This window comes from Sciurus vulgaris, assembly GCF_902686455.1.
Source record: "Sciurus vulgaris genome assembly, chromosome: 9".
NCBI classification, from domain to species: Eukaryota; Metazoa; Chordata; class Mammalia; order Rodentia; family Sciuridae; genus Sciurus; species Sciurus vulgaris.
The window spans coordinates 105,675,838-105,697,443 of NC_136469.1; the positions used below are offsets into that span (position 1 = coordinate 105,675,838).

The 21,606-nt window shown below is 40.2% G+C and overlaps 2 protein-coding genes across 10 annotated transcripts in view; one reads left to right on the forward strand and one right to left on the reverse strand.

Annotated features, from left to right (window-relative positions):
- Positions 1-13,801, forward strand: part of FRYL (FRY like transcription coactivator) — a 229,751-nt gene extending 215,950 nt beyond the window's left edge. For 4 of the 9 annotated variants that reach the window (XM_079153910.1, XM_079153909.1, XM_079153912.1 and 1 more), the window contains 8 exons: positions 440-650; positions 2,624-2,773; positions 3,498-3,596; positions 7,354-7,422; positions 9,240-9,257; positions 10,065-10,175; positions 11,026-11,216; positions 11,746-13,801. In XM_079153910.1, the coding sequence (XP_079010036.1) occupies positions 440-650; positions 2,624-2,773; positions 3,498-3,596; positions 7,354-7,422; positions 9,240-9,257; positions 10,065-10,175; positions 11,026-11,216; positions 11,746-12,004 (1,108 nt within the window). In that variant the 3' untranslated portion in view covers positions 12,005-13,801. The remainder of the gene's footprint in view (positions 1-439; positions 651-2,623; positions 2,774-3,497; positions 3,597-7,353; positions 7,423-9,239; positions 9,258-10,064; positions 10,176-11,025; positions 11,217-11,745) is intronic. The other 5 variants (XM_079153911.1, XM_079153915.1, XM_079153917.1 and 2 more) reach the window with 3 other exon arrangements.
- A 3,139-nt stretch (positions 13,802-16,940) lies between these two features.
- Positions 16,941-21,426, reverse strand: ZAR1 (zygote arrest 1; the record flags this gene model as incomplete). Its single annotated transcript, XM_079154003.1, has 4 exons — positions 16,941-17,084; positions 18,175-18,249; positions 18,329-18,421; positions 20,455-21,426. 4 exons carry the CDS (start codon positions 21,424-21,426, stop codon positions 16,941-16,943), a joined length of 1,284 nt encoding a protein of 427 aa, XP_079010129.1.
- Between the last annotated feature and the right edge of the window lie 180 nt (positions 21,427-21,606).

Sequence of the window (21,606 nt, forward strand, 5' to 3'; positions counted from 1 at the left end):
CATGTGTTCATGGAATCACTGAGCTTAGCAGTATGTGCTGTGACTAATGGTACTGGCTTTGAACCAGTGGTCCTGGATTCAAATTCTGGCTCTGTCATTTCCTATCCAGTAACCTCACGGGACCATTTCCTCATTAGTAAAATAAAGATAATAGTAATGAAGTTGTTATGAAGATTGATCATCATCATTTGGGGCTACTCAAATCAAAAGTTCCCAAATGAAATCATTCTTATATGTATTATTCATAGAAGTTACTGATATTAATCCATAGCAGAAGCATTTATAAAACTTGTTATTTTACAGTAACCACTTATAATTAAGAGTTTTAATTCCAAAAATGCTAAGCAGAGAAAAACTTGAATTTATTTATGCTTTCTTATAAAGTTTGGATGGTTGTATTTTCCAAGGCAGTTTTTGACCACCATGATATTTGTGTCAGCAGTCAGGATGAAGAAGAGCAAGATGGTTTTCCAGAAGCTCAGACATCACCTCTACCATCACCCTTTCTTTCTGCCATAATAGCAGCTTTTCAGCCAGTGGCATATGATGACGAAGAAGAAGCCTGGCGCTGCCATGTCAATCAGATGCTCTCTGACATGGATGGGTCCTGTGCAGTGTTTACTTTTCATGTGTTTTCTAGATTGTTTCAGGTGAGTGAGGTTTGTTTCAGAATTGTACTTACCTGATACAGTTTTTTCTAAAATCAATTTCTCAAATTTTAATGTTCCTGCTGGACTTGTTTTTTTAATTGGTTCTTTTCTAGTTATACAAATAGGATTCATTTTGACATGATTATAAAAACAAGGAGTATACTTTGTTCTCATTCATTCCCCCTTCCTTCCCCTTGCCCTTCCTTCCTCCCCCCCCCCCCCCCGTTTCCTTCCCTCTCCTCTACTGATCTCTCTATTTATTTATAGTTTTGGGGGTCTTTTGTAAGTCGTGTCTTGTGGAAGTACATGATGGTGAGATTCACTGTGGCATATTCATGTATATACGTAGGAAAGTTAGGTCAGATTTCTTCCACTGTCTTTGACTTTAAAAAATTTTTTTTTGTAAGCTAGTGGTTATTAGTTAGACTGGTAGGGTGATATTATAGTACTGCTGGTATATTACATAATTATTAGTATAGATATGTCCCCTTAGGCAGTCAAAAAAAAAAAAAAAACTTCAACACAGCATCTGAGCAGTTTCTGCAGTATGCCGTGTGCCATCACAGACACCAGAGAAATGAAAGCATAGCCCCTGCCTTCAAGGAGCTTGCAGTCAGTATCACAAAGCATCTGATCAATGTTAAATGAATTGTAACTTTCATCACCGTGGGGAGCTTGCCAATTTTAGCTATTAAGGTTGCCTTCATTTATTGCAGACTCACTGCATGCAGGGCACTCTGCTAAAAGGCTTTTCCTAAGAATACGTACACCACCACTATGGAACGTGTATAGATTTTTAGCTTTCTGTGAGAGGGAAAGTAAGGCAGAGAGAAATGCCACTAGTTGTCATTGTCCTCTGAACTATCTACCATCTGCCCTCACTATCTCCACAAACTTGGCTCATCTTGGAAGACCCTTGGAAGGACCGCATCCCTGCAGTTTTCTTACTCACCCTGCCCCAGGGCTGGGCATCAAATCCAGGGCCTCATGCATGCCAGGCAGATGCTCTACCACTGAGCCACATCCCCAGCCCCATCTCTGAAGTTTTCCCAGCCACTCCAGCTTCCCCATCCAGATGTTCTTAAGTGCCCATTAACAGGAGCATCTATTTAATTATGTACTCACTGCTTTGCTGCTTGGTTTTCTATATATATTATTTCCTTAACAGTGGCATTATTTCCCAATGCCTAAAACTGCATCTTACTTTTTTTTTTTTAAATCCTAATGCCACCCAATAGTACACATTAACTATCTGCATGATAACTATACAACTCTTAATACAGTCTTAATTCATTACCTTGGGTAATTCTTGGGTTGTTTTACGTGAATAAATATTCTTGACTTCTAAAAAGATACTACCCTTAATGCATTTTATAACTTTAATTAAAGTTAAGTGATATGGCAGCCCAAAGCCAAGGCTCATAAGCTACATTTACCAAAAGTTTCTTTGAGGTAGAACTTGACTTTAGAAGAGCTAATTCCTCAGACATGTGAAGGCTTAGGATTGTCCTTAGAATGTAGCTGTCTCAGGAACAGGGGAATGGATAGCATGTGTCATTAATTTTCAGTTATTCCACTTTGTAAGTCTTTGATCATTTTTAGAAGTTAATATATTTCCTGAAGAAATATATAAAACACAAGAATAGAGGAAGGAGGGACTGTATAGATGGAAAAGAGGGGTGGGGGGGAGGAAAAAATAACAGAATGAATCAAACGCCATTACCCTATGTAAATGTATGATTACACAAATGGTATGCCTCTACTTCATGTACAGAGAAACAAGATGGACCTCATTTGTTTACAATTTAAAAAATATATAAAACATGGATTTGTAAATCAGTACTAGAATTCTATACATCACTACAATCATTTTAAAATAGAAGTTTGCCCTAATTATAAATTATACTGCTTTAAAGTGAAAAAAGGCCTCTTAACAAAAATATTAAACTTTTTTCTTGTGCTTTTTGCCATAGACAATTCAAAGAAAATTTGGAGAACTAACTAATGACGCAGTCGGCTTTCTTGGTGAGAGTCTGCAGCGCATTGGTACCAAATTTAAAAGTTCTCTGGAAGTGATGATGATGTGTTCAGAATGCCCGACAGTCTTTGTGGATGCTGAAACTGTAAGTTTTTATATGCAGGCTTATTATGTAGCCTATTTAAATAGTCTCATTGAGTTATCATTCTTTTTCAAATGTAATTTGAAATTTTAAAGTGTCAAAGTTCATATTTTCAACAATTATAAATATCTGGCAATGCACGGTTCCAGTGTATTAGATGCAGTGCTCTGCGAGTCCCTGGTTCCCACCCCTGTCTACCTTCGCCTCTCCCCAGAGTCCTCATGGGAGCGCTGGAGAGTCCTGCCCCAGGGCTGGGGGTGCCTCTCAGTGGCTGAGCACTTGCCTAGCATGTGCTGAGCCCTGGGTTCAATTCCCAGCACTACAAAAAAATAAGCTGAAGAGTGTCCCACCCTAGAGATGTGTGCTCTCTGGATTCTGGAATAGAAACAGGTAGTAAGCGGCCAGACCTTCCCAAGTGGAATATCCAGAGCCCCCTGGTCTTGCCCTGACCTGTTGCCAAGCCCACTTATGATTATATAACAACACAGGTAAAGGAATAAGGGTTAAAGTCCTTCAAGGTTGGCGCCTTTGAGATGTGTACTGGTCTGTCATGCCATTTCTTGCCAGCCCTCCAGTCCCACTGCACTCCTGTTTCAGTGTCCCTTAGACAGAGACAGTGTAGTAAGGGAGTATCTAACACCCACCCGATAGTCCATGACCCAAAAGTTGACAGTCTTGTGACTGATTGGGAATGATAACCTGGTTTGCTGTGTTTCTGATTTGACAGCTAATGTCATGTGGTTTGCTAGAGACACTCAAGTTCAGTGTTCTGGAGTTGCAAGAACACCTGGATACATACAATGCCAAAAGAGAAGCAGCTGAGCAGGTCAGTCTCCTTTTAACATGTCAAAAAAAAAAAAAAAAAAAAAAAAAAATCCATTTGCTTGTGCTACTGGAAGTGTTCACCTGACAGGATTTGCCCAGACAGGAAAGACGACCTCTTAGTATGGGCCTGTCAGTGCTGGGAATGGGAGGTGCTCCTGTGAACGCTCTCCTCTCTGCACAGTGAATTCCTGATTTGGGCTTTTGAAAACTGACCCTCTAAGAGCCTGCACATTGAAAACCCAATAGGTTTCTAAAAAGCTGCGTGGAAACCACACAGCTGCTGTCAACATTACAGGTGGGGAAATAGAAACTATTTCTCAGTGTTATGGTCTTGTGATCCAGGAAATCTGCAACCTCTGACAAAACTGTGATCTTTTCCCATGATGTATGTGTGTCCCTGGGCCAACAAAGGGGGAAACAAGCATGTCGTGGATTACAGATAACACCCGCTAAGAAATGGTACTACTTCACTTCCAGTCTGGCATTGAAAAACAGAGTAGCTCAGTCGCCTGAGAGTAAACCCAGTATATTTTCTACTGGCAAATGCAGAAAAGAAGAAAAAAATGTCTTTTTCAGACAAACTGTACACAGTAGAGACTTTTTTCTAAAATAGACAGTTCTTTCATCAGTAAGTGTTAAATGCATGTCATGTGTAAAGACCTATGAAAAATGAAGTATAAAACTTGGTTATTGTTTTAGATTGTCTAGATAGGAACATAAAGCACACATACTATACATTAATATAGGTTGAGCACCCCTAATCCAAAAGTCTGAAATTCAAAATGCTTCAAAATCTGAAAGTTTTTGAGCACTAAAACATGTTGCCACAATGGAAAATTGCACACCAGACCTGTGACGGGTCACAGTCAAAACATTGTAAGTGATTATCAGAAGCATATAAGTTGAGAGTCTGTTGATACCAAACCACCACAGGTTCTCTGTGTGGTGGCTGAGAATAACACCCTTGCTTTCTGATAGTTCAGCATACGCAAACTTTGTTTCATGCAGAAAATTATGAAAAGTATTATACAAAATTACCTTTAGGCTGTGTGCATAAGCTACATATGAAACAGAAATGAATTTGACATTTACGCTTGAGTCACATTCCCAAATGTCTCATTGTATTGCAACTATTCCAAAATCCAACACACTTCTGGTACCAAGTTTTTCAGATAAGCCATAATTAGTAAGGAAAGTGTCTGTCACGTAAGTTATGGCTACAAATAAAAATGTTGTTAATGAAAGTCTTCCTAAGGACAGATAGGTCTAAAGAAAACTATTATACACTATGATTTTCAAAGAAAGGTTATTTTGGGCCAACAGAAAAACTTTGTAGAATGGGGACATGACCTTGGACTTTGGACAATTAAATTTTGGAATGGGGGATTATTTCAGGGAAAGCAAATACTTATATTGAGGCTCTTTTTGTAAGGGGAAAGCCATCTTATATTTAGAAAGAATAATGACAGGAGAAAAGGCAAGGGCTTTCAGCATCAGGAAATTATCAGGCAAGATCTGATCATATTACAAATAGTACTGCTGTGTACTTTCTTACACAGATCTTTTGCATATGAATGTTCACCTATCTGCTAAAAGTGGAATTGCTAGGTCATACATGTGTTTGACCTTAGTAGATTCTACCAGGCAGTTTTCCAAAAGAGGTTATTGTATCAATTTACAGTCCCATCAGAAGTATGTACAGAATTTCCATTGCTTCATACCTTTGCCATCACTAGGTATTGTCAATTTTTAAAATGTTTAGTCATTCTGGTGGTGGTGTGGTAATATCTCATTTTCTTGCATTTCCTGATGACTAAAGTTAAACGCTTTCATGTAGATATCTTCATTTATATATTTTGCAAACTATGCTTTTCCTGGTTATTTGTAGGAGCTCTTTATTCAGAACATAAGTTTTGTGGTTTTTTGTTTTTGTTTTTTGATAAATGCATTGCAGATTTTTTTTTTTCTTCTTCTGTGGCTAGTACTTGCACTGAGCTCTTTTGATGACCAGAAATTTTAATTTTTCCTATATGGTTATGCCTTTAATGTCTTCACAAATCATTGACTACTCTGGAAATCATGGTAGAATCTCAAAATTATGACTTCCCCGACTCATGCCTCTCCAGCTCCACACCCCCAGAAAGGGAACCTCCTTACCAGTTGCTATAAATTTTAACCTTCATTTAAGCCTTGAGTAAGAAAATAACATGACAGGAACACCAGTCAGATGGTCACTGGAGTGTGTTCTCTATTCACACACTCTACGTTTGTATGTGTGCCTGTGCCGTGTGGGCCATGTGCAGCCCGGGGCTATATTGTTGGTGCTTATCTTTTAACACGTTGAAAATCAAATAACTACAGTGAATAGTATGCCCCAAAATGCTATAGCAATAAGTATGAATCATTTATAAAAATAGGATAAATCATTAAATTTTCAACTGATTATTTTTTTCCAATGTATTTGTATACTTGGACAAACCGGGCCACAGTAGTGATAATTCAGTGTATGACCCTTTCAACATTTTATACGAACCAAGATTAATACACAAATTCCATGATAGATGGTAGCTGAATTTTGCTGATAAAGAAATCTGTTGATAGCTTTTGATGACTGTCACTGGCCATCTCTCACCAGAAAAGCTTAACATGTTTTTCTTCAGCTATGCTGTCAAGCAGAGAGCCTTAGGGCCAGTGGAGTCTGAATGACTGGAAAAAAGGAACATAAGGTCAAAGAGATTGTCTTTGAAATAACTGACATGTCTATTTTTAATTTTTTATAGGTAGCACATTAAGTGACAATTGAGAATCTTAAATGTCTAATACTAAAATGTTTTCCGTGTCTACTTAATGTAGCCAGTTTTTCTTCAAAGCCCTAATGATATCTTACATATATTAGTTTTATTATGCTTAATATCACACACACACACACACACACACACACACACACACACACACACACACAAACTAGGACATCCAAAGAGCTGACAGTATCAGATTTTCAAAACCTAGGAGCTAAACTTGAAAGCTCTTAGCTTTCACTTCACTTTGGAAATTCTATGGCTCCAGTATTCTTTTCTGCTCTACCACAATGCTGTTATTTTTATTTGACGAAGAAGATGTACTTTAAATTATTATCAACTTTAAGAAGAGCCCCTAGGTAAAGAAAAACATATGGCTTCTACATCCAATATTCTTTGGAAAGAACGTTTGTTATTCATTACTATCCAAAAAGACAGAAAAGAAAAAGAAATAAAAACAAGATTTAAATGGATTTTGGTTTCTGTTTCACTGATTAGAACTGACACCAGCTTTCAGAGAATTACACTTCTGGTAAGCAGACTTGGTTAATTCTAAGTTGCCTTTATTAAACGGACCAGAGGGAAAACAAACCTTTCATTTCCCAGCTTGTATTAGACAAAGGTCAGGTACAGGTTTTGAAGATTTCCAATAAAACTACAAAATGAAGAATCTTCTTTACTGAAAGGGAGCAGAGTCGGTTCCTAGAATAAAAGGCTGTTCATTGGGCTTTCACTAAAAAACTCACAGGTGCACCCATCTTGTTAAAAGTATCCTGCTTTTGTTTGTCCCATATAAATGATTAGCCTCCAATGGAGATGAAAGTCTGCGTTCACCACCAAGCCTAGAACCTTGAGTTACCTTCAGATGTGTTGTTTTATTTGGACAGGTTGTCATGTTACCAGTTCTGCTGCGGATTATGCATTTACAGTAATAAAATTTACTGTTTTTTGTTTCTTTAGTGGTTAGACAATTGTAAGAGGACATTTGGTGCCAAAGACGACACTTATAGGATAAACACAGATGCACAGGTCAGTCTCTTACCCTTGTTTTTGCTGCATTTCTGTATCAGGTAAAACAATGTGTGATCAAATGTCCTCACTACTCCTAAAAATACAGAATATTTGTAGACCTTTTCATTTTGGATATCAGAACAATCTTTGTTAAAGCTATGTTCGGTGAAATATTGACTTAGTAATGAAAAATTCACTTTAATAAAACTGAACGGCCAGCTTATGACTGAAGCTTAATAACATTCCCTAGATAAGCCTGATGGCTATCTGGACAGTCCAGGTTGGCTTTTAGTTGCATCTGCCTTTAAGAAAAAAATAAAAAATTGTTCTGCATTAGTATTCTGCAAATAAATTTTCTGGTCAGGAAAGCAAACCTAAAAGTAACATGATAAACATCCATATTAGCCTTTCTAAGGGTGAATTTCTGCCTGGATAAATAATGATTTTCTCTAATTTGAAGTCCTTATGGATGCAAGACCCTTTTTATACAACTTAATCTGCTCTCTGTGTGCCAGTGCTATCTTTTGCAAAATAAGTGATCAATATTTATTGAATTACTTAATGAAGAGAATGTACATGCAAATTTCAATGTATTTAAAAGCAGCAATTTAACCATAAATATATAGGGTCATCCTTTTAGCATAGACTAATGTTTGATAATTCAGAGCTGTGGAATGACATTCATGCTATTTCTTATCATTGTGGTCACAGGCTCTGATTTGTTTTCCATTATATCTCAAAGTAGAGGCTACAGATATGTACATGTTGAGCCAGTTCTCTTGTATTTTAATATAAATTATATGAAATAAAACCTCAAATATAACCTCCAGCTGAAGTGCCTGACATTGGATTGTACTCAGCTAATGTTTACAGAATGTGACTAGCCAAATAATTTATGGTAAGCAGAATGGAGCTAAAGTTCACCTTTGCTTAGTGAATCCTCTCTAAATCATGAGGAATAAATGTTATATAAACAATCCTTCAGCGGGAACTATTTATAAAAGCAGGCTTAAAGAATGACTTTTAGAAGCTACATTTACACAATGATAACTGCTATTTTAATGAGAAGTCATTCTTAATGAGAATACTTCCAAGTTGCTATCGATATTTTAATGTAATAATTTTTAAGATCATAAATTAAAACTTTTCACTATGTGTTTTACATACATTATCTCCTTTGATTCAAACCTAGTTAGGTCCAATTTCTGAAACTTTCTAAATTACATTTGGAATGCAATGTAAAACACATCTGCTTTTGATATTCTGCCCTGTGGCTCAGCACCAATAGAGGGAACCTAGGACCTAATTAGACATTAAACAGTAGGAAGCCTAGAATGAGCCTCTCCAGAGATCATCTCCTCATGGGTGAGTATTTATTAAGTAAGATTATTATGTGAGATTATAAGCCAGTTCACTCCTGAAAAAATAATTCATTTGCTTATTTTCTAACTACGTTTTTCACTTTACTAATGGAAGTTTTATTACAGTTGGTTTTTGTTTGGGGTTTTTTGGAAAGGCTATAAAAACCTAGAATCTAGTAGTCAAGTTTCTCAACAACACATTAGTTCTATTTGATTCTTTATATTTTCTACACAGAAATAAACCATTGCCTAAATTTTTCAGTTAGTTGGCAAAGAATTTTAAATAAGCACCCTGGATTGTTGTGATAAATGTCTAGAAAGTTCTATTCTGGAAATAACAATTTTCTTTGGGGTGTGAATATGTTCTTCGGTTTGCCTGGGACATCTGTGACCCTAATTAAAATGATTCTTACACTAATTCTTGGTCTTTTTCTTTCTTTGTATTTTTTGTGACCCGATCACCTTCTTGCTTAGCAAATGGAAATTCTAGCAGTAAGTGACCTGTCTTGATTTATAGACTACTTACCCTTGTCCAGACAAACTGGTTTTCATCTGCCATTGTCCTTTTGTGACCTAGCAATGTTTTGTCATGGACTACTTTAAAAGTAGTGTGTGTTTCAATTTTGATAGCCTTAATCCATGAAATGTTGATTTGATAAAATGAGATTTTATGATATGTACAACTAGCAGTTGCCTTTTTCTTCATCTATAACTAACATATCTCCCTTTAAATTTTTTTTAATTTAAAAAATCAGAGTGCACATGTTAATTTCATAGTCTCCTCTCAATGAGATTACCAAGTGGTTTTCTTTAAAAACATGACTTCATTTTAAAGACAGACTCTTCTAAGTAAGAAGTTACCCAGTTTCACTTTGCTTTATCAAGCTCTTGTGGATAAATGTAATGAGATCTACATCTCCAGTTGAGATCTGCATCTCAATGGGGGCAAAAATCTAGGCATTTATAAATTCTTTCATTATGAATGTAAAGCTTTAAATTATAGTGAATCCTTTTTAAGCCATCCTATATATTTCCTTCTGACATTCTATTTGTCCAATGTGAAAATGTGCTTTATATGAAAAGTGAATTAGTAACCAGTAATGATTCTTGTTTTTATTTTAATGCCCATCCTCAAAGCATCTGTCATCAGCTTTACACCATATTAACTTGCTTACTGCAGAAAAATAAATGCCAAGACAATTTTAACATAATGATTTATAATTTTCTTATTGGAAATATGCTATATAGTCAAACATGAAAAATACCACCTAAATTTAATGTACTGTTATCTATTTCTAGGAACTGGAGCTCTGCCGAAGGTTATACAAATTGCATTTTCAATTGCTGCTTCTGTTCCAAGCCTACTGTAAACTTATCAATCAAGTAAATACAATAAAAAATGAAGCAGAGGTAAATATTAAGTTGTCCTAAGCATTAATAACTGATTCCAGAAAACACTAAATTATATATAACACTTGTTAGGCTAGTGAACATTAAAAAAGTCACTTACCTTGAATCATTTTCTTCAGTTGAGGAATTTTTTTTTTTAATGATGTACTACATCAGGACACATTAGTGAATCAGACAGCAGGTACTGGTTTTCAGAGGTTCAGGACCTTACAGGTTTCTGAAGTATAAACAGATTGTGTGTAATCAAAAGTCAAGTAAAGCACATGACTTCAGTGAATATCAAATTGTATGATGAAACTACTACCCTAACATCCTGTCCATATAATGTTTCTCTAGTTCTGGGAATACAACAAAAAACATGTTAAAAACACCTGGAATGTTGAAAATTTTTAATGTATAGGTTCATGGGTAGTGACTTCTCTTTTTCCCTTACCTGCTAATACAAAAACTCTTATTGGGGAAATGATTTTTTTTAATTGTTAAATCCCTGAAAATGTGTGTACATATATATGTTCATGCTTTAAAAGTTTAACCAGGGTACTTTATAAAAACTTCACTGTCAAATTTTTCATGATCTTCCCCCATAAATGTTTTCTACTACCCAAAATGTAATATGTAATCACATGTTAAAATCATTCTGTCAGTTACAGCTCCTTGCTGCTTTGTCAATAATTTTTAAAGGCTATTCTGTAGCAGAGATTATTTATTCCTACTGAACAGACAACTTGAAACTTACTTCCAAGTTTAACAAATGAGAAAAAAACGCTTCCATCATCAGGTGTCTCCTCACAACCAGTTAAATGCTTTGTGTTACTATGGGAATGAATCCCTAAAGGTGCATTTGTTTTAGGTCATCAACATGTCAGAGGAACTTGCTCAACTGGAAAGTATCCTCAAAGAAGCTGAGGCTGCTTCTGAAAATGAAGAAATTGACATTTCCAAAGCTGCACAAACCACTATAGAAACTGCCATTCATTCTCTAATTGAAACTTTGAAAAATAAGGAATTTATATCAGCTGTAGCACAAGTCAAAGCTTTCAGGTAAAATGTGAAAGAACTTAAGTTGCCTTTGTGTAACTGGACTGAAAAATTTACCAAGTTTGTTTTGGTTCTCGGTTTGATATTTCAATAGCATGTCTTCGTGAAAGAAACTACACCTTTATTTTCAGTAGTTATCACTGAAATGATACCAATTTCAGATTTCTCTCACCCTCAGGTGATACTTTGAGTAATATATTTGCTCAAACATTAAAACAGTTCATTGGACCAGGCATTGGGCATGGTAGTGCACACCTGTAATCTCAGCAACTCAGGAGGCTGAGGAAGGAGGATTGCAAGTTCAAAGCCAGCCTCAGCAATTTAGGGAAACCCTGCCTCAATAAAAAGTTTAAAGGGGGTGACGATGTGGCTTAGTGGTAGAGTGTCCCTGAATTCAGTCCCCAGTACTATGGACACAGGTTATTCACCAGGGAATTTTGTGGTGATATGTCAGTATTAACTTAAAATGTAGTTAATCTTAACTAACAATTGCTTACATCTCAGAACTTAAAAAACCAATGTGTATTTTCAGATCTCTCTGGCCCAATGACATCTTTGGCAGCTGTGAGGATGACCCTGTGCAGACACTATTACACATCTATTTCCATCACCAGACCCTTGGTCAGACGGGCAGCTTTGCAGTTATAGGCTCCAACCTGGACATGTCAGAAGCCAACTACAAATTGATGGAGCTTAATCTGGAGATAAGAGAGTCTCTACGCATGGTGCAGTCATACCAACTTCTAGCACAGGCCAAACCCATTGGAAATATGGTGAGCACTGGATTCTGAGAAACTTCAAGCATTTTGGAGAGAAACTAAATTGATGATTAAGAATATTAACCAAGCACCTTTTATGAACCCTTGTGATTCACTGATAACTTTCCTGGCAGCATCTACAGTTGTAATGTAACTAATGTCAAACTGTATCTGAAGGACAAGAAAATCTAACAGCTGCCAATACCTCCCACAATAACTGTATGAAGAAGGAATTTTTTAAATTATTTAACCTATGTGAAAAGAAAAGGGCTAAAAGTGATGCATACAAATACATTGCTTTCTGGAGAAAGAAAAGAATTCCAAGAATGTTTGCAATAATGGCCTCTAATACTGAGACATCAGAAAGCAGGTGAAATGAGGCTGAAATCAAGGCTGGTTCATTTTAGCCGAAGACCTGCAAAGCTACTTGGATTTCTAGCAGCCATCGACATCACCTACAGTTGATGCTTAATCATCCTACATGAACATCCAGACCGATATACAGACTTATTTGCAAAAACCATTGTTTTTTGTTTTTTGGGATTTTTTTTTCCCCTCAATTTATGGGATAAGGGTTTGGGGTGTTTTGTTTCTATGGTCTGTGTAAGGAATTATGTGTGTGTGAGTTGGGATGTATGGATATGTGATAGTCATATTTTCAAGGTGTGGATGTCTGGTGATAATGTCTCAGAGCATGCCTAAAAGAGCACTGCAAGATTATTTTTGAAGAAATTTTATTTTATTAGATCTAACTCTTCATAGTGTGTAAATGTTAGAACATTTTAATAATATTTTAAAACTGGGCCCTCCCAGTATTTCGAAAAGAAATAATATATCTGTTAACGTTATTGGAATGCTGCTCAGTTCTCTGATCAGTGCTTATGTTACGATTGTTGATAACTAACCAAAGTAGATGCCTGCAGAGACTTTAAACTGTAAAATAAAGATGTATGCTGCCCGTCAGCTATTCTCATTAGAAAAGTTAACTTATTTTACTCCATAATTATAGAAACTGTATAGACTAAAACCAGTATTTTCTTGTACATTCGTGCCATGCACTGTTATACAAGAATAGGTGTACAAAGCTAGAGGAAAAACTGTGGTCATTGATGGAAGAATATATGGTCTGCAGGCTCTGAAGTCTGCCAAGAGATGCAAGCGCATTTTTATGTTTAATCAGGACTCACGTGTCATGCTAAAGGAACCTGGGGCTACGTGGGGAGATGAAAGGCAGCCTGAAGACTACCAAAACACGCAATATACTTCCTAAGTCTGTAGCATAACACGAACTGGATTCTCTGTCCTTTTTTAAATAGCATTTTGTAAAAGAGATGAATGTAGTCCCACAACCCCTCTGATTTGAAAGGAACACCTTGTATTTTTTATATGCATCTCTTATCCACTGTGACTATTCTTTTAAACTGGGCTCTGATTCCAGAGTTTGGAATGTAGAAATGAAATGCTTAGCTTTGCCTTTTCTTGGGGGTGTGGACCCTGCCAGAAATGTAATTATGCTCAAGTGCATTAATTGAAGGCACTGTGCACGCCGTTGGACTGCTGACTCTAGTTGTTGCCTGTAAAATTCCGTAACTGGTCACGGCACATTCATAATCACTGTATTTTTGGACCCTGATAAAAACAATTATTTTAATGCTGTTCTGGTACTGTAAGTGGTGTCCTTTAAATTATTTAATAACTTTTGGGTGTGGGGCAGGCAGAGATGGATAGTGTCTGGAGACACATCACACTTTACATCCTATCTTAACTCTCCCCTATTTTTCTCACCCTCTTTACATCCTTTTTGTTAAAAATAAAAAGCATTGTAGCTGTTGGTTTGTGTGGTATTTTGAAAAAGCATGAATGACTATAGTGTGCGTCATTTTAAAACTTTCCAAATGTTATCTGCATAATTCTCAAGTATAATTTTCCTTTAAAAAGAAGGGGGAAAAAAAGTAAATTAACTGCCCAGATCAAAAGTTTTGAACCTCAGGCTGGGGAGATAGCTCAGTCAGTAGAGTGCTTGCCTTGCAAGCACAAGGCCCTGGGTTCAATCCCCAATACCACAAAAAAAAAAAAAAAAATTGAACCTCTTAAGTTTGCTTTTCAAATTTTTTTCTATGTAACTAATCTAGTAATAATTAATAAAAGCAAATACATATGCAGAAATCAAGATGCAAACAAATTCATTATCTTTTTGAATTGGATTTTCCTCAAACCTACGCTTCCTTGTTCCTCATCCTCAGAACCTGGAGTTTGCATCTACTGACAATATATCGAGTATGTAATATTTTTAACTACTTTTTTCCACTTAGAGCCTGGTTTTTGCTACATACAACCCTTTGTCCATTAAGTTTATCATTTTCAAATAGTTTGTGAATAACAGCAAAAAGAGATCTGGCAGTTTCTTCATGCGCTTTCTAAGATAGAAAGCCAAGGACTTTTTACAGTTTAGAAAATATTTTCTTTCAGTAATGTAAAATAGAGGGTGTGGTTACTATCCACAACCTATCCTGAATCGAGAAAATCATTGCATGGTCTCTTGGAAAAGACTCATAGGGCCACGTAAGATCCCTTCGTTTAGGTCTATGAATGATGGTTGCTCCTATACCACACCAGCAGGACCTAAATGAAAGAAAAGTAAGTACTGGAACCAACAGTTTTTTTTTTTTTTATGGCTTTTTTTTTTTTCTAATTTTCAAAGTAATCCATGGTTACCCAGAAAATGTAGGAAAAACAAAAAATGTAATCATGTCTCCTGACAGAGATAACATCTTGAGTATTTCCCACTAGCCTTTCAATCTGGCTTAAAACCTATTCACATCTGGTAAGTTGGGGGTCGTGTGCATAAGCTGTTGGCAGTGCTTCCTCATTGCTAGGTGTTGTCATTGCAACGGAAGTTTTGTCATTTTGTTCGTTTTGCAAATGCCCAGTAACCCTAAGTAAAACAGACCAATCTTGCTTTCCTCAACTGTAAAATAAGGTTGTTGCCCTGATAAGAAAATTAGTGACAGAATTAAATGTGAAGAATGATTTGATTACTCCCCCCCTTGATTAGCGATTTTGTCTTAGAACTTGTTGTAGGTAAATTTCTATAGTTCACTCATTGATTCGGCAAAGGTTTTTTTGAGCACCTATTCTGTATCTCTTGCATGCACAAGAGTCAAGTGAATTTCCTGACCCTGTACCTACTCTCAACCAGATCAACAGTAACAGAATAAAAACACTGCCTAACCCACACCTAGAGAGCGGTTATCACATCTCAACTTCGCTGTCACTCTCTGGTTCAAGTTTCCTTGTTGACAGGTATCTCCTATATATCTTGAGTGACTTTTTTAGTGAATCTGTCATTGGTTCCCACTATTCCTATTATACCTTTAAAGTTTTATATTGGATTCTCCCTGATAAGGACAGTCCTTTTAAGCAGAGCCTAAAAAGTCTTCCCAGTCTGGTCCTGATAGTTTAACCTATCACATTCCCTAGAATATTCTGCCACTGTGGCCTTTTTGGTTTTCTGTACCACATGGCCTTTGCACATGCTGCCCTAGCATGAAAGGTGTCTCCTCCGCTGATCAACTTACCAACTTCAACTGAAGCAGCGATTCTTTATGCAAGCCTTCCTTCACCTACATCAGATCCCTAATTACAGGCACTTCACTGAAGCTGTCACATGTCAAAACCTCCATTTTGCATTTATATTAAAAATATGCCCCCATATGGTATATTCCATGAGGATGTACGTTCCACCTGGCTTTCAGTACTCAGCACAAGGCTGGCTGAACCAGTGATGTGTGCTTCAATTCCATCAGCAACACCTAGGGGGCTCGATGGGCACTTCACCCAAGTAGTAATTCAGTGGGAATGGGCCCAGGACTCCAGTTAAACATTTATAGAGATGAAGGTGGGCCTTTCCCCTTGATAAAAGGATTCTAGAGTGACCTCGAACCCACTTTAGGCTTTCAATTTCCTTTGGTTATACACTAGTGTCCAAGATATTAGATTGACTTCCATGACCCTTCTCAGGTAAGAAGGGCTAATGTAAGCGGGCCGTTTAGCACATTGGAAGGAGACATAATGAAGCACCTAGTTCCAACTGTGAAGTTTCCATAATCACTAGGCCAACAGCCCCCAGCTTCAGTTTCATTAGAGGCACCATCCGGCTCTAAACTCGGTGCCGTGTACAACTAGAAGAGATCTGCCAGTGGGGCCTACCGTCTTCTTGTGGAAATCCTTTAAGGAAGCTATCAGGTGCAGTTAGGTGTTTAGATCCCCATTCTAACTAGAAGAAATTCAAAAACAGCTAACGCTTATGTCTAAATTTTTAAGAGGACTACTTGAAGAGCTTTACCATCTGAAGGCCACTCGAATTTATTATTCACCTTCTTATAGAAGCTTCCCAAAGCTGCCCTGTTCCAAGCTTCAAATTCGTGAAACTCTGCTCAGTTTCCTCCGTTCACCTCCTAAACTAAGATCACTTGTCCACACTGAAGCTCCCACCTACCCCCGAGTTACAGTTCTCACTTTGAGCTACCTCCCTCTCATAGCTGCCTCAGAGTGGTTCTGCCTCCACCTGCCCTGGAAGAATGCTTATTTTACCGGTTGGCAGGCTTTGCTTCTGCAGTTAACTTCCTTACAAACTTCAGTCCTCCACACCTAAGCAGACCTCACATCTACGAACCCCTCCACAGTGAGTGCTGGAACCTCTGCCTGGCCCACTATAGGCCATCCACACATTATACAAAGTTAAGGTGACAGGCCCAGACTGGTAGCACAAGGCAAGCTCTTCAACTTTTATTTTGAGACAGATTTTATGCAATTTTTAAATCATTTTGCAATACCTTTATTTGAAGGCTTCATCAAAATACACTGCCTTTCACCAAGTATTTTGAGGAGGGAGAGGTGGAAAGGGGCCTGGAAAAAGCTCACTTCCCGGTTCCATTTGCACACATTCGGCAGAACTTTTTTTAATTCACTAAATGATATATTTGAAGCTGAAAGTGCTATCGCAGGACAGACGTTTGCCTTTGCATCTCCCACACAAGTCTTGACGGTGGGGGCGTTTGGGGTCCACGTGGCGAAGTCTTACTGGGCAGGAACATCTAGTTCTCTTACAACTCTAAGAAACCAGAGTGAGAAGCACACAGAGAAGATAAGCCCTTGGCGAGTTCCCAGGACTTGAGTTTTCTCGTCCAAATTCTTCCTGACCACACTCTAAGCAAGGTCCTCTGCTAATTTTCTCTGATTTTGTCTCAGTCTAACCCCACTGCCCCAGCAAGTATGGGGTTAGGATGCTATAGTGGTGCCATGGTTCATCAAATTCAGTTCTCAATCATGAAGTTTCTCATGAGACGACTAAACTCTTTTCCTGCACTTGAAGGGTGGAGAATAAGCAGGAGATAAATTTGTCAATGAACACCAAGAATGGAGTGGGTAAGGAACCTTATTTTAGAAAGGATGCCTGCCCTAATTCTAAATGGTTTTCCATACGTGGTTTCTCTCCACCCACCCTACCTACACCCCTAGGGTGTTACTGCTGTTACTGCTTCAATATCCAACTTGACAAGTGCATTTGATTAGGCCATAATGGCAGTTAAGGCTCTGTTAGCTGCACAAAAACAGGCAAGTTTAGTCACTTCTTTTAAAGACAAAGTCCCTTAGCACAATGTTAATAGGAAGCAAAAGCTTGGCAGCACTTAACAGTAAGCAAGCCATGTGTTGTGAGTTAAACCTACAAATCTGGACAACTAAGAATGCTCTTAAACTCCCCATTTAAGCTCTCAGGTAAGAGTGAAACTGAACTCCTGTGCTTATACTAAATACTTTGGCTTGAATATGTGCTTACTCAGAAGCATCTGGGTAAGATGAGTAACATTTACTCAGAAGCATCATGGGTAAGAGGTGGTAACATTTACCACCTCTGGTAGAAAGTTGTTCTATTTTTCTTACATCAGACCAAGTAGGCTATAAGGCAAGCATTCTTCCATACTGCAAGTAAGATACAAAAGAGGCTACCATGACTGTTTTGCAGGGGCAGAAGAAAGCTAAAGTCCAGGCCCTGCTTCCCATAAAGGATGATCTCTACAATTCCTAAGCAAAAAGCAAGCAAAAGCTAAAGTTGCTGGAACCTAGCCTTGTTTAGGAAATACATGTAATGTATGTTAATAAGTCTCTACCACCACCAAGTTCAGACAGTGCAAACCACTTACTTGGCAGGCAATATCCTCCACTCGGTAAGGGTTGTAAGACTTCTGACAAGTTCTGCAAAACTGTTTGAAGTAAACCTGTGATGAGAGAATATAAACCTGAAGGAAAAACCCCTTGACACTTCCAGCAGAAGGTGCCACCTGCAGTGTCTCTTACCTTGTTCGTGCCCTGTACACACCACACATATGCACTCTCCCACCGGATGTTGCAGTCCTTGCAATGATAATAGCCATATTTCTGTTCTAAGAACTAAACAGAATACCAAAGTTTAACCAACATGACACCTGAATTACCCGATTTCAGAACATGGGAAGGATTTATTTGGTACTAAAAACTGGTAATATCATTCCAAATCAGAGGAAAGTAGAGTGGGGTTTGGATAAGCCTCCACAATACAGTGAGTGAGTAACAGCCCCCGAATGGCTTATATACCAGATTATTTGTTTACCAACCTTGTGAACCAAACTAAGGTGTTTTCTTTCCAACGGGCAAGGGAAAAGTCAGTTGTCTGAAGCTTGCAATTCTTTAAATAGGCTTTTCTTCTGTAAAGTCTGATCTTAGAACACGTACGGTTAAGTCAGATGTGATGGCACACACCTGTATTCCCAGAGACTCAAGGAGACTGATAGAGGATTGCAACTTCGAAAGTTCAAGCTCAGCCTCAGCAATTCAGAAGCCCTAAACAAACCTAATGAGACTAAGTTTTTAAAAAGGGCCGAGTATGTAGTTCAGAGGTAAAATGACCCTAGGTCCAATTCCCAGTATAAAAAAAATGTTTTGAAAGTTTTTAAAAGGAAAAAGATTAAGAATATGTGTTCACCCCAGAGGAAGTTCTCTGCACTGCTATTTACTTTCTTCACAGAGCAGTGCTATACCTCTGTAAGCACAGTTCACTTTGTATTGCCCTGTTCTTAATCTTGCTTTCTTCCCTCCCAGTGAGAACCCAGTTGTAACTGTTTCAAGGGACTTTAGAACTAGTAGCAACTTTGGAGAGTACTTAATGCTGTTTCACAGGTGAGCAACTTGAGAGTACTTAATGCTGTTTCACAGGTGAGCACACACAAATTGCACCCAGCTTGTGGGCAATGGCCAAGCTAGGACTCACAACCGGCATGATTCTCTCCTCCAGGTACCCCACACCCCCCAAAACCCACAGTCCTGGATTGACTATGGAAAAGGCCAAAGAACTCCTTAGGTCCCCTGGGTTATAAATGCACTCCATGTACCCAGCCCTTTAGGGCTCAGGTTGAGAATCTCTCAGGCAGCAACAAGGGACAGTTCAAAAGGTCCTGGCATCGCTGGATTTCTGAAAGGGATGGAGTTTGGGTTTTTTTTTTTTTTTTTTTTTTTTTTTGGGGGGGGGGCAGGGCACACATGGGGTTTGAACCCATGGCCTTAAGTAATCTATCATTTGAGGATACACCCCCCACCCACGAATAGGGTGGGGTTTTTTTGTTGTTTTGTTTTTGTTTGTTTCAAATAAAGGCAAGAGCCTGACTTGGCAGCAGTCTAATTCCAGTGACTGGGGAGGCTGAGGTGGTAGAAACTGCAAGTTCAAGGCCAATCTCAGCAATTTAGCAGGTCCTAAGCAATTTAACAAGGACTTGTTTCAGTAAAAATTTAAAAGGGCTGGGGACATAGCTCAGTGGTAAAGTGCCCCCGAGTTCAATCCCCAATACCAAACGAATATGAAAGCAAGACAAGTTCCTACAAGAGCATTTCAGAAACCCCATTTTCCAGTAGACTATTAGTTTGGGAAATGGAGAAAAGAATCCGGAGACTGGGGGTTAGGACCCCAGTAGTGGACTGTTAAGTGTTTTGCCACATGTAGTGGGGAAACAGAAGGATCGTAGGAAATCTTGCACAGCAAGTTCGCCTTTGGATTTCTCAGTTTATGTACCTATCTTCGGTCATCCGGAGACGTGGTGCAGAGTGCACTACGTGCCCTCCATCAGATCTTTTTAGCGCAAATGTGATCAGAGTAAGAATGTTAGGAAGGCGTCTCCCTGGCCAACTTGGCGGGGCCCGTGTCTTACAGTCGCCGCGGAATAAATCAGCTACACTCGATTTGATTCTCTTGTTGGGGAAGAACACACCTCACAGGCTGCTAAATTGCACACTGACGTGGCCCCGTGCTTAAGGAAGTGTGGCGTCTCCACGTGTCCCGAGCAGCCCTGGCCAGGTACTGAGAAAAGACGCCCCGCCCCACCCTTGAGACTCCCCCTTAAGACTCCCCTCGGCCCTCGCCGGCTTTGCCGGCCCACCCCCACCTCAGGCCTCACCTGGAAGCGCAGGCGCTCCTTGCCAGGCTCAACGCTCCGCAGTGACGACCTCTCGCATGCAGCGGTGGTCTCCCTGCCGTCCGGAGTCTTCCCCGCCCGGGTCTGCTCTGGACTCTTTGGCGAGGGCTGCGGGGCCGCCTTGCGGTCACCGGCCTCCCGCGGCGGCAGCCTGGGCCCGTCGATGAGCTGATCCCAGGTCGCCCCCACCAGGGCTTGGGCCTCATCATCGTCGTCCTTCTCCTCGGATCGCCGCCGTTGGGACGCCTTCCTCGCCGACACCTCTCCCTCCTCCCGGCCTGGGGGCTTCGCGGGTGATGGGTCTGGCTCTGCTTTCGTTGCCCCGGGGCTCTCCTCGTCCGCCACGGCTTCAGCCCCCTCCAGGAAAGCAGTGAGGCGGCGGGAGACCACCGGCGAGTACACGGCGACGGTGCGCGGAAAGCGCACGGGCCGCAAGGCACCGCTGCGGGGGCTACCCTGCTCCGGGCCCCGGCGGGTAGGCTGAGGGGAGGACGGGTCGCTTCCCGCCGCGCCCTCGGAGCCGGGGCTGGCAGGAGTGCCGGGGTCCCGGGTCCTGCGCTGCAGCGTGCGCCGCCCCAGCGAGCACTGTACCGAGGCGTCGCGGCGCGGATTCACCTGCACCGCCACGTCGCGGTTGGCGGGTCTGCGCTGGCGCAAGCCCTGGCTCACCTGTGACAGGAGGGCCATGAGCTGCGCCCGCTGGTAGCTGTCGAAATACTCGGCGGCCGTCAGCTGCCCGTGGCCCGGAAAGGGCGACGAGGCCGACCCTCCTGGGAAAGATGACGAGGCAGCGGCGGCGGGAGGACAGCCTCCGCCACGGAGCCGCCAGCCATCCCCGCCCGCGGCGCCCTTGCCCTTGGAAGCCGGCGGGTAGGGGTAGGAGTAGGCGTACGAGTAGGGGGCGCACGCCGGGTACATGTAAGCATCCAGCACCTCGTCCCCCAAGGCAGCCATAAACGCGGCCCCAGCAGCTCCAGCCGGCAGCCGCGCCCTAAATAGGCGGCTCGCCGGGGCGGCCGGGAGGAGGCGGAGAGGCCCTCAGCCGCTCGCCGCGCTGCGCTGCGCCGCCCTCTGTGCTCTTCCAGCCGCAGTCTCTAGTCCCTGCGTCCCCGCCGAAGGGGCCCCTCCCCGACC